Raw genomic sequence first — 14129 nt, 5'->3', positions numbered from 1 at the left:
TGTAAAGTGGGGCAGAAAAAAATAGGCTTTCTCCAGGAACAAACCATAGTAACACAGTGCAAAAAATAAAAATGCAAAAATCCCCGATAGCTACAGTGCACGCTCTTCAGTGCTGTATTACATGCATTTACAAGGTGCTTATCACAACAGGGCTAGGATAGATGAAACATTTCATGAGTTTACCTCGTTGAGAAGGTGCATCATGAAAAGATATGCATGTTCTCACGTAGTAATGCAGCAAAAAAAGACCACATTGTGGTATTATAAAGCATCTAGAGCTGGTATGCCCCCAGTAGGGTAGTGCAGCCAGCCATAACAAGGCAACAGCTGCTGCCATCCTATCTTTTGCGATCTTACTTGCCCTTGGGGTACACCCTGACCTTGAGAAAGCCCCTTTCTCTTGCAAAGCATTATGGATCGGTGTGACATGATCCCAGGAGAAGCTGGTACGAACACCAGGTGGCAGCACGAGCCGCAGTTATGTGCGCTGAAGCGCCAGTACGCGTGTCCAGGGGAACACTTCACCTCACCCAGCGACTTGCAGAAAAAGCCTCAAGTTATTCATATCCAGACTGCTATTTTTACACGTTCTAAACGTATGCCCTTAATGGAGAGAGCTGTGATATTATACCACAAAGGTTTTCGTGTTTTGGTAGATATGTTTATGTTTAGCTTTAATTTAGTGCACATCCACAAAGTATGCAATACCTTCCCCATGCCATCTATAGCATGACAGTGTCTATAAATACTCCCTGCTTTAGCAATTACATTAGCAGTACGAGGCTGCAGAGGATATCTAGATTTGTTTTTACTGTGTTCTGACTATGAAAGTAATACAAATCAAACTTAATTTCTAAAAACAAATTCATGTAAGCCTTTCTGATGAACTTGGAGAGTTCATCCAAGAGTAACTCGGATTCCTTCCCTTTCATAAAATTCTTGCACATTGTCAAACATCAGAATTTCAAATTTCCAACAAAAGCAACCAGAAATCAAACTGCTTTAAAGTAATTAATTGAATAATTATACAGTTATGACTACCTGGTCAGAAATCAAAAAAAAAAAAAAAAAAAAAAAAAAAAAAAACAGAAAAACAGATGTCATACAAGCCTAGGAAAATAATTGTTTGACGTTCACATATGGTGAAATCCTCAATTCCCAGCAGCTGAACAGTCTGCCTTTGACCACTCATGCAGACAAAACCCTTAAATAATGCATGGCACTACCATGAATTGGTTCTTAATGCATACACTTTCTGGTAGGATCACAAATCTGTTATTTCAGAGGTTCAGGTGGCCATTCTGAAAAGTGAGATACAAATTAGAATCGCTTCCGGACTATTTCATTAATGGATCCTAAATAGCACCAGAGTAATGAAAACCGTTGGCTTTGTGACATGGAAGAGGCGGAAGAAGTTAAGATCCCAGTAACTTTCAGATGCAGTGCAGCTGCCAATCTATATAACCTTTCAGAGAGCTCAGACAATTATTTTATGGTCTGGTCTTCCTTCATAGAGCCAAATTTCCATACCGTAAAGCATTAAAGTCTCTCAAACAATACCAAGAAAAACAGGGCTATCATCATCTGAGGAAGAACAGGCTCATAAATCCCCTTGATATAATCACAGAGGACGTCCTGCGAAAAACTCAGCCAAACTCAGAAGACTCTTCATCTCCATTAGAAGAAACTGTAAAATTAAGAATATATTTATGCTTTCCTTGACTTACACCCAGATGTATAATAGTTGACTTTTCCTCCAACAATATCAGAATGTCATACTAATCCCCCCTGATCCTGCTGCCATCATCTTTTGCTGCTTCACTGGAGTGATTCTGTATGGCGGAAAATGATGGCAACTGCCAAGATTTGTCAGCCTGAGCGAGCGGATGTCAGGCAGGAAGAGCAAATGCAAAGGAATACTCTTCTCACTCAACACAGACCTGCAGGTCAGGGAGCCAGTTCGTGTTCCAGCTCAGCCATTACACAAGAAGGGTAAATTGCAAGCATCTCCATTCCTGACTCCCAGCATACGAAATGGAGGCAACTTTCCCAGGAGCATAATGAAGTCCACTGGGAGGTTTTTGCCTCATTAGTTGGAGTGGGACATGCAGGCATCACATTATCAAGTTGACAAAAGTAATACAAAAGGGCACATGGAGGTTTGGGAAGGGATTTATTTAATTTCTTTTCTTCTTTTTTTTTTTTTAAATTAAAAAAGTAGAAACTGTTTCTGATAGAGGCTTCTTTGCAAACATCATGCTACTGCAATATAGCTGTAAAAGAAAGCTAAACTGCCTTGCCATTCAAAATTTTAGCAAAAGAGTAAAGCATTAAAAATAGGCTACAAATTAAACTACTCAGAACCATCACGGGGACAGAAAGGAAGTTTATAACATTTGTACAGCTACTAGCCCTCATTGCACATGTTCTATCCAGTACGTAGCACATTAATTGGAGATGCTCACAGTGCTGAACAGAGTAATTTGGAATCCAAAGACAAAAGGGATACAACTTTCACACCACAAAATGGGCTCAATTTTTTTTTTTTTTTTTTTTTTTTTTTTTTTTTTTTTTGAGAAAGAGAAAAAGAGAGAGAAAAGAGAGAAGCTAGCCCTGTTAATTTAAGCTATGCAACTTGGTGAGGAACTTTCACTTTTACCAGGATAAGAACTGAGGTCAAAAGACTGGCTGGCTCCTCTCTGGTATTTCTGGTTAAGTTACTCTTTGTTACAAGCTGACAAGAACAAGAATGATCCTTCTGCTTACTGAAGTTTAACCTTCAATTCCAATAAAACCGTTCCTTGAAGTCCATCTGTAATTGCTGACTTCTGCTCCATTTCCTGTCACCATGTCTGATGCTATCACTTGATTGGAAAAAGCCATGGGAAGAGGAAGACAGTTTTATTTTTCAAATTCCAACATCACTTTTTAGAATTACCACTGACATCAAACCTAGCCTCCGCACAATTTTCTTAGCTCTTTGGCCTTCCAATTCAGTAATATCTCAACCTGGACAACTCGTCATGTTACTTGACAGAAGGAACCTGGGAGAAGATCTGCAAAGCTCTTCAGAATGCAGTAGGTTAACCACACATCTGATGCAAGCAGCAGATAAAATATAGAATTGTTCAATTACATAATGCAGTTGTTCTTGGAAAAGCTCCCAGATCTCTATTAGTGCAAACTAGTGTCCATCACTCCCAGAGCTGTCATTGCTTCAATACTTATTGTTCATTGAAGAGCTCAGGTCCCCACCAGGCAAAGAACAGCAGCTGTTTAATAGTTAAATAGCTCCTATAGTCTGCAAGAACGGTTGGAGGGGAAGCAAAGGAGGGTGAAACTGGTGCTCTTAAGTGGGCTCAAAGTCTTAACTTATGACTTCTCCCCTCGTGTAAGAAACAAACGTGAAAAATACTAAATACTTAAAAATAAAATACCAATCAGAATATGCTTGAATTTGCATTGACAGATGGACAACTGAAAATGTTCAGCTTTCAGATCCTGCAAATACCATCAACTTGGTGCTTTCATTCTCCTATTGCCAGAAGGTGAATTGTCTTCCTAATCCCTTCTGAAGAACGCGATGTGAAAGAAACAGGTTGACGAGGTTTTCATTCCCAAGCTTTCTCCAAGTAATGTGAGTGCATTCACGATTTGTAGTCCCAAACTACAGTTTGCACTTAAACAAAAACTAAGCAAAGAAACCGATTGTTTGATGCGAAGACAAGGCTGAAATAACCTTTCATGGAGTGAACTGTAAATCCACTAACACCACTTCATCCACTATCCCACTAGTGTCCTCTGGGTACTAGCATGCTTTTGAGCACCTTTAGTGTATGAGAGAAAACAGCGTAAAAACCTTTCAGTTATAAAACCAGAGTACTTTTAAGTGTTATCTATTGTCTATCACTCACTGTAAATCCTGTCTTGTTCTTCTTACTGCATTATTTGATGGCATAAAGTAAAATCACCAACTTCAGGGAGTCAAATATCGAACATGATTATTCCTGTTGGTCCTTGTTTCCATTTTCTTTACAGTATCACAAAAGTAAATCTGTCTAAAAAATAAGGAACTATGGTCAAAATCGGTGAAAGTTTAGATAAATATATAATAGTGACATATTATTACAGCATGACTCACTGTCAAGTACCAGCCACTGTAGAAAAGGATCTGCTGCTGCCTACTTGCTCTTTGCTCAACATGAATCCTTGCTTGTAAAAGAAACAAGAAGTTAAATATTAGTTACGTATTAGTTACGTAGTTCTGTTTTATTTTTGTTGTTGTTTTTTTTTAAAAAAAACAACAAAACCACACACATGGACTTAAAATTTACAACAGATACACAAACAGTACATATCATAGCCCTTTCCACTGCAGGAAGGTACTTTTCTACACTGCTAGAAGCAGGCATCACCTTAGTCTGATCTTAGCAGAAATATCTTGTCAATCAATAAATCTTCATTAGAAACTCCAGATCCCAATTCCAAGCAGAGGAGGAAAGCTGAAGAGCTAGCACTTGGAAGTAGATTTGTGACAACGTGTCAAAAAGGTTGAGAGGGACTTGAGAAGTGTATGAGGGAAGGAGGAGGGAAACAGAATTACTGAGGTACCCTCCAGCCATTATTTTCTAAATCAGAGTTGACTAAGAGATTCTGCTCCAGTCAATACTGCCTGATTTTAACCTCTCCACCTCTACCACCTCAAGCTTTCATGTAAAAAATTAGAGTCCATATAAAAATAAACATAATGCTTTCAAATAAGACAAGCTTTTCCTTCTTGAGAAAATCCGAACATCTTCAGTGATCTCTTAAGGTATAAGAAAGGAGGGGTTATGTTTTGTCTACCTTGACCACCCAACTTATGATTTATACCTCCAGATGGAGTTGTACCATTTGTATATTTATAAACAACTTCAGTGAGAACTCAGCATTTTACCATCTTGTGTAGTTCATGCCTTTTAACAGTTTCAATAGACTACCTTTTCTATTTTGCCTTAAAAAAAAAAAAAAAAAAAAAAAAAAAAAGATCTGTTACATTAAATACCTTTTTCATTCTCCACTTCCACATGGATAGGTGATTACCTCTCAGGGCCAACCACATCTCACTGCACTCATCTAGAGCAAATTGCTTGTGGGTAATTAAAGAAAGAAAAGACTCTTTGTTGTAATTTATAACAAACTTGACTTGGCGTAAACCTGGAATTACTCAAGTATTTTGCAGGGTGCTTCCAAAGAGTGGGTTTTTAGCAGCCAGCTATCTAACAAACTAGAAACTCACCCAGCTTTTATTCATGTTTCTAAATGGTTGTTGATGCTTTCTCCATGTACAAAGACATACTGAGTAATTTTACAAATACTCCGTGTTATCATCATGTGTACACTTTTATCATTTACATCTGAAGAAAAAGTTTCAGAGATTCAATATGCCTGTTGAATGTAGTTTGGACAGTGCCACGGTAAGGGCAACTCTCTGGCCTATGATTCAACATTCCTAAATGCCCAGGTAACAAAGCAGCAGGCAGCTAAGTATAGATCCAACCTTGAGGTCTGGAAGTTAGGCAGCCAGAAATTTGCATGTCATGTACCATCTCCTGCCAGGAAACTGGAGCAGCAGATTGTCTGAACAGTGTTTCCTGGAGAGACGGGTCAACACAAGCAGTAAAGCCTGGAACAACATCCAGCCAAATCAGAATCTGTGCCTTTTTCTCAGTCCAAGTGATGTACATAGCATGCCCAAGGATTTTAATTTACTGGGGTAAGAGGATTGGGTTTCACAAGAACAGTAAGAAAGTAAAGAGACAGCATCCAGTAATGTTTAAGAGAAGATTGGAAGAGGATGAGCCAGAAAATACTCTCTTATTTGCCTGGAACATGGAACTAAAGTATGGAAATGAGCAAGTAACACTGCCAGAAAAACACTGCATCTGATCGGATACAAGCAGCTGCCCTTCAGGGTACAAGATGTGATTCCATCACCAAGTATACGGGGGACTTCCATGTGAGATGGCCAGTCAGAGCACAACTGACATGGGAATAGGCTAAGTATTCCCTGTTTTGAAATAATGGCAGTGAACTATTGTTTGTTCTTCCCGAACTTTATTCTTCAACTCTTAAACAGAAAGAAACCTCAACCCATCACGCTTCAGAACTACTACACCTTGAAACCTAATACGGACACAAAATGAACACTGCAACTTAAGACCACTGACTTTCTGAAGGTTATGTGAAGGGGAGGAAAAATGAGCATCACTACACAGAAATCACTTTGAACCCCTTCATTACCTTCTTTTTTTTTAATTCCTTCCCCTCTAATTCAAATTCAGTATTACACCTACACTAAAAGCAGCATTAATCATAATAACACACAATCCTCATTTGTTTCAGACCAAGTTGCACAGAACTCAGCCAGGGTGACAAGTTTTATTATTCTTTATTTACTCTGCCACTTCCCAGAAACTAGATCATTCTATTTTCAGCTCTTGACAGAGCATGATTCAATCACCAATTTTAAGTATGCTTCGCAGCTGATTTAAAACATACACTCTGGGCACTTCTCAATGGCCAACACTTAAAATGCACAGCTCAGATCCGCTCTTTTACTAGCAGTAGTTCCTCAGACCTTTTAAAATACAGTCAATTTACTAAAAAATTAAAGGCCTGGTAGGGACATAGAAAACAAAACTCACCACTAGGTACTGAGATAGCAAAACCTGGTATCTCTTCTTTCATATGACCGCTGCCCCTCCTCCAAATAACATTTCCAAACCCACAGATGTCCATTCTATTACCACAAAACCCTTTCCAAACCAGGTCCAGATAGCTAACTTCTTTTCCCACACCCAATCATTATCCATATACCTCAGATCCCTTGGTCTTGTCCACTCCTGTCATCTAACAAGCTTCACATTTTGTGAGTTTTACTCCATTCTTCTCTGCAAACCCACCACTCCTCACCCCTTCATATATTTAACACATACTCAGGAGCCCACAACAAATAAGGAGCTGCAGAGGCTGCTCTAGAAATATGCCACCACTTTAGTGTGAAGCTGCTCTTTTGGAACCACATTCCAGTATTATCTTTAAGTTAAATCGTTTCAAAGCCTATCAGAGGAGCTACGATGCCACTATGATTGCTAGACTCAAGATTACATAAGCCATTTTGATTCAGGTACAGATCCAAGCCCACTTAAAATTAAAAGCATTCAAGGCTCAGAGAGTTGGCTGTGTCACAAATGCAATAGCTCAGTGCTTCTCACTTTGGACACCCATTTGTCTCAAGTAACAGCTCTGAATTATGAAGCATGCGAAAATACAGATATCTAAGTATTTGAGTTTAAAGCTTTGTGTTTAACACAAGCGCTGTCCATAATGAAGAAACTGACAACTGTTAGCATTTCAAATTACTCACCCTACATGTTAAACTCTTGACACAAAAAATACCTTGGTATTTTACTGCCAGCAAAGACACTCAGCACGGACAGGAAACATTAATTGAGCATATAGATAGAAATTAAGGGAAGTAATATAGACCATGTCTGTATTGATTTTATTATTGCATAGACAGTCACATACGAAACATCCATTGTAATGAAGATGTACCAAGAGTGGAAAAACAGCTGTACCATTTGGAACTGCAAAAAGACTAAATATGAATTCAAAAATTTTAAGCATTTCCAGCCACGAGCTACTTACCAGTGCTCTGCAGTCCAAAAACCCAAAGCTCGCAGTTACGACTACTAGTTCACTAATGCCACCATCATATTTTCCATACTCAGCCTTTAAAACCTTCTCTATGGAGGCTGAAAATTTCCAAGTTTGGTATGAAACCAAGCCTTCACAATGGAATTTTTCTTGGTTGATGTGAAATGAAGGAAAATCCACTCAAGTCAGGTTACAAAAAGAGATTATACCCACTAAAAAAAATGAAATGCCCTCAAACAGACGAATACCAAGTTGTTAAACCAACTGCATTTCAACACCTCTAAATACTTGAGAAATTTGCTCCTGTAGGTACAAAGTATTTTTTATTTTCTAGATATAATACTGCCTCGTGGAGATTTTTTTTCTTATTGAGCATTAAAATGCCAACTACTTACCCTTCTCAATACCTACAGTAAAGGACAGCTAATAACAATTTAGATCCTCAAATGGCAAGAACATAAGATATTCAACTCAACTGTTTTCCTATTAAAAGACACAAAAGTTTAAAAAGTTACTGAACATTTTACTTAGATTTCCTATTTCAGGTGTTCTACTTTCACACATTCCATAAAGAATTTTTGGGATGTATACCACATGAATCACACCAGCTATTTTCATTTGTAGTTTGAGCTAAGAGAGCTCTACGAGCTGTTTTTGATTAAGCTCTTGAGAAGCCCTAGCAATCAAACCAATAAATATCCATCTTAATTAAGAATGGAGAAGGAAAAATGCCTGCAGCCATTATACTCCACAAACATGTCACATCTCTACTAACTTTTGCATTAGCATGTATCTCACATTTACACATACATTTTCAAATACTGATGGTAACTTTTAAACATTTTACAACAACAAAACCCATGAGGGCTTCAGTTCATCTTGCAACTGGTTTTAGCTTCAAAAACAAAACAAAAACCCCACAAACCTAAACCTGTATCTCTTCACACACTGAGCTGAAACCTTCTCAAACAACGCATACACTGCCCAATTAAAATATTGAACAATTAAAGACTTGTTCTTGGGCTGTATACATCTCTCTCGTATTTGTTCCATAACTCAAATTCTGCCAGAAGTAGTTTTGTGGGTAGAACAATAAGCTGCAAAACAGATCAGTCAAAATTCATGTCAAACTGCTTTATTACATCTTAAATAACATTACATTTTAATATAGTATCTATCTTGCATCCAGCTTTCTTGAAGTACACTGACTTTAAAATTAAATACAAAAGGTGAAGAGGGATACAGGGTGTGGAAAAAGCTCTACAGAGTAGTTTCATGAAAGAGAGAAAGAAGGAATTCATCTTTTATGCCAAATCCAGGCCTAACGCACAATTACAGCACATTTTTGTACAGAATGTTGCAGAAAAAACAAAATGGAGAAAAGCTACTACTGCTGCTAGGAAGGAGCATTTCTGGATACAGTGAGAAGATAGGAAAGTTTAACAGAACAATCCGCTGTCCAAACACTGCTGCTTTTAACATTTTATTTGAAAAGAAAGCCAGGAAAACCTGCTCATTACAAAAATGACTCTAATCAGATGCAAAGGACTCATCCTACAAGAGGAACTGGCTGTGAGGAACTGATTTATAAAGAAGATGGTTTAGGTTCCCTCCTCCCACACCCCAGAATCTTTGACAGCGATTGTTTGAACAGGCCGTTTCTTTAAAATAAAAAAAAGTGACTTATCACGCTACTCCAGAACGTGCATAGCTTTGTACTTGAGTTCTTTATAGATTTATGCACAGAGTAGCAACAATAAATGAATACAGCGACAATGGTTACAGTTTTTAAACAGGTTATTTCTTCAAAGAAAAAACATCTAGAGGACTTAGTCCAATATGCACTTTTTAGCATTTCTACAGCATGCGATTCTAAGAGTAAACCCACCCAATATGGCAAACAATCAAAAAAGGTTCTTTTGTTTAACTTAGAAAGTTCAAGATCATTATTTTCAAAACATTGATTTGTACATCATTTCATACACAAAGAATTGACTCAATACCCAAGTGTAGGATAGGTCTCTTTTGAAAACAGAGATTCCTGGTTGTTGAGACTACAGGATAGTGTTAGGATATATAAATTGCCCTTTCAAGTGGACAAAACCAAAACAGATTAAAAAAATCAGTGTGGTGAGAAGAGGGGGTAGGAGGGACCAAGGATTGCATTTGTTATCCATAAAAGGTGAAAGGATTCTTTAAACAAGCATTCATTACCTTGTACAGCATGTGCTTGGTTACCTTACTGCTTAACATTACCCTATATATGCCAAGTTTTGTGCAACAATTATTTGTGATACTAGAAAATAAAATAAAAAAAAATTAGGGACTAAATTTACAGCGTTAATAACCCCCAGATGCTCTGGGCTAGGACTCCCTTGTTTTGCTCAATTAAATACATAAACAAATGTATTTAAAAAGGAAACTTGAAAAAAATCCTGCTACAAACATGACTTTAAAATTTGTAAGTGAGTGAGATAAAGTCCTTAACTTTGACTTGGAAACTACAGTGAAAGCTAACTGTTTCACAATTATGCTCAAGTATATTTTCTGGTCATGCTTTTATGATAGTGTTTGATTTTTAAATTCTCAAGACAAAAAAAATGGTCCCAAAAGGAATGCACAATTTCATTTTGCTTACAACACAGAAATTCTTCTTGGAAAGGTAATTGTGCTCTTCATTTCAGCAACAGGAGACGAAAAAGATCTTGCCCTTTGAAGTTGGGGAGGATGGGGGTCCAAGTTAGTATGGTTGGATTGGATATGCTATCGTTTTTAATTTTCAATTGTTGGAAACTTCTTCCAGTCACGGAGTCCGCCGCACTTCTGACACACAGAAAGATGTATTAAGAGTTGCACTTTGATAAATTCTAGTCAGGTTTCAAGTTTTGCTCTTGCTACCCACTGATGCATTCTGCCATTATCTCCCCATTTTCAAGAACACCATTTATTTACCAACCCAGACTCAAAAGACCATAGAGTCATCCGTACCAGGAAAATAAAATCTGCCATAAATAGCTGACCACAAAAATGTCATTGCGTACATTAAACGAACAGCCTTCTAAAAGCAAACAAAACAAAACGCTAGTTTTTTTTTCCCCCATGACTTTCTTAACTTGAACTATAAGCTTACAGCATCAGCAAAAATAAAAAATAATAATAATAAAAAAAAAAAGAGCACTGCTTGGACCTGGAAAAAAGCATCTGAACACCAAAAAAAGGACAGTTTTAATTAATTTGTTCTGTACTTACTTCAGTTCCAGATCTTGAGGAAGCTGTCCCATGATCCTGTTGCCACTGCCATACCATCATCAGTCACACCTAAGCAACTGACACGGTTATCATGACCGGCAAGGACACCTATAAATAAGAACATGCAACAAACCTATTACATTGCTCTGATGATTTCTTATTTCTGTTCAAGTAACTCTGAGGCAGCCATGTTTGGATTAGTCACCCTATACATCCAAAAATTCTGAACGAGTGGTTTAGATTTGTAAATGCTTCTGCTTTTTCAGGCACAAACTTAGAAATAACTGGGTAGGTTTGCAAGACAGTAACGCAGAAAATGCCTGACTCCAAGATTTTGCACATACCCCGCATTATGACCTTACTGCTTTCTTGTGAGTTGTGAAATCATTGCCTTGAAAATCCTGCCAACAGTGTCATGTTAACACAGTGGTTAAGATCAATTAGATTTTGCAAAATTCTTAATGCACTAAACAAGAAGCTGAATTATGTCCTGAACACTGAAGCATTTTCCATCTATTTTAATCTTACTATGTTTATAGACACTTACAAAACTTCAACACCTACATGGTTTTTGCCAATACGGAGATCTGCTGCAAATCAATTATAGTACCATTAAAAATAAAACAACCAAAACACTAAACTAAACAGCAAAAAGGGAGCCAACATTTACCTCTATTCCCTTTAACTGTTTCAAAGAGGTAAAAACCAAACCTACTTATGTTCGAGCTCTACACAGCCCACTGCACTGAGCTAAGATATACTTGATAGATTGCATAACAGACTGATTAATCTTTCTACATCAAATTACACTGCACACAGGACTTACCTCCTTCATATTTTGGGGGTTTTTCCCCTTCATTTACTATGAAGGAAGTTTTAGTTCTCATACAAGCCAGTACGTTTAAAGAATTAGTGTTTGTTTTTTTTTTGTTTTTTTTTTTTTTTGTTTGTTTTTTTTAAACTCTTACTTTCAATGTAAAAATCGCTACTTCCTACACAAGGATTCTTGATGTTTGAAAAAAGTAACTGCTTTTATCAAGTATATCAGAAATGTAAGACTGTAATACCCTTAATCTCCAGAGCCTATTAAATCTGTATACGAGTCTAAAGCTTAGCACAGAATTCTGCACTTCTGCAGCAGAAACCAAATTTGAAGTGTTGAAGTGGATGATACAATCTTCAAAAATTCAGCATGATACAGAAGCCAGCTGCCAGAGCTGACGCAAGTGCCTAGGAGTTACCTAGAATTTGCTGGGAAATAGCATTAATGCATTAGAACTGACAGTCTGCCACCACCATCAGTAAGTGCTGCAATTTGATAAACCAGAGAGAGAGAGAGCCAAGAAAGCTTACACAATTTGTTCTGAACACATCAGCTACAAATGTGTTTAATATAGAATCAGGCACTAGAGAAGTGTAAATTCTGCTCAGCAATCTAAGTCTCTGAACATTTCAATAAGCAGAAAATTTAAAGCAGTTGTTTAAATCTGTTTAAGATTTGGAAGTAAAAAAAAATTGCATTTCATGAGTACATGGACTGTATAATCCAGATTAGTATAAATTTTTTTCCTCATTTCTACAAGTAAGGAAGATCATTCCCTCCCCTCCCATTCTTTGTCTTCATAAGGTAATTTCTAAATATAAATTTCTAAATCTAAATCTAATTTCTAAATCTAATTTCTAAAATCTAGCTGCTAGTTGCGTAAAAGGACTTACCTGCTAATTTGATTTAATAAAGCATTAAATATTTTATTTTCACAGTACTTAATTCCAACTAATTGTAAACTAATCTGAACATTAATGGAGAGCAATTTCTCAATTCATTGCCAAGTTTTAGATACATACAGGCCTACATACACATTTATGGTCTCAATAATTAAAGTACAAAAATCTTGAACTACGAATCTCACACGGGTGAGGTTGATTTCTACAAATGCATTTCAGTATTTCAGTAATTGCATTTGGCATCATTAACTTGCAAATAGAACCAAATGCTGTTAGTGTGCCCACAGCTCTGATTTCTCAGCACTAGTAGAAAGCTGTCAAATTCTGGAAGAAGTAAAATCTGAGTGCTAAGAGAAAGCTGATAAAGAAATTAAGAAATCAAATGGAAATTACTTCAGTATAGTCCAGGGTTACATACTTACATATTTTCTACCTTTAGTACACAATCCTCTCAAAGCAGTAAGACAATCTGTACCAAATAACGTACTTGGAACTAACCCTTCCAACTCTACACAAAGGGATATTCTGCTTGGTTGGTGGTTTTTGTTTGCTTTTAAAGCAGACCTACAAAATTTTAAAAGCCCAAGAACACTTCAATAACAGAGTAGGCTCCCATCATCATCCCCAGTTCTGATGCAAAAAGCAACACATTCATGACATAGTGTACTTTTTCTCCTTTTTTCTAATAGAAGTTTTGATTTTAAAGAGCTCCAGTTAAATTACCTGAACTTTTGGGCATATAATTCCTATTCACTTCCTCAAAAGTGAATCTGCACAATCTTTTTATTCCGCTGTCCTTACAGTTACTGCTACAAAAAAATCTCATGTTTACTTAAGTAGCCACATTGATGAGTAGCAAAATTCTTACAGAAGAGGTAGATTGCTTGATGTGGCAACATCTTCAATGATACTTTTATTAGTCCATGCTAAATAGCCAGTTTGTTTCTACTTTAGAAACCAACACAAAGTAACTAATGAGTATATTTCAGTAAAACCTTTCTGGCAGAAATGTTTAGTGTACAAATAATTTTGGAAATAATGAAAATCCATGAACCTAAACTGCTGCTTGACAATTACAATACCAGAAAATCAATGCAACTGTTCAGTGCAATATGAAATATTTGACGGCATTTGATAGCTTACCAACTTCCAACTTGTAGTATTTCTGTAAGCTGCTCTGTCAATTGCTGAGGTCAGGCAACAGTAAGACCTCCATAGAGGAGATGGCAGACGCTATGTGGAATTGCTTTGAACAACTCATATGTAAGACATCGCCATGGGCTAAATAAGATAAAAATACATATAGCCCCCCATCTCCAAAACCTTGTTTTTAATGGCAGTCTTCCTGTTCTCAACCATCCATTGTTCCCTTTTATCATTCAGGAGTATTCCAATCGATTTGTTACCATCATTAAGCCATATTTACACTGTTGGTCATCTTAAAACAGGCTATC

General features: G+C 37.0%; 1 protein-coding gene across 2 annotated transcripts in view; it reads right to left on the bottom strand.

The window, feature by feature from the left end:
- Positions 1-8820: 8820 nt before the first annotated feature.
- Positions 8821-14129, bottom strand: part of GNB1 (G protein subunit beta 1) — a 45219-nt gene continuing 39910 nt past the window's right edge. The window contains exons 11-12 of one of the 2 annotated variants that reach the window (XM_068658659.1): positions 10951-11058; positions 8821-10524 (exon numbers count right to left, since the gene is read on the bottom strand). In XM_068658659.1, the coding sequence (XP_068514760.1) occupies positions 10952-11058 (107 nt within the window). In that variant the 3' untranslated portion in view covers positions 8821-10524; position 10951. The remainder of the gene's footprint in view (positions 10525-10950; positions 11059-14129) is intronic. The other variant, XM_068658660.1, reaches the window with a different exon arrangement.

Source organism: Anas acuta, chromosome 22, assembly GCF_963932015.1.
Source record: "Anas acuta chromosome 22, bAnaAcu1.1, whole genome shotgun sequence".
Classification (NCBI taxonomy): domain Eukaryota; kingdom Metazoa; phylum Chordata; class Aves; order Anseriformes; family Anatidae; genus Anas; species Anas acuta.
The sequence above is the reverse complement of the archived record's forward strand: the minus strand, read 5'-3'. Positions and strand labels throughout refer to the sequence as shown.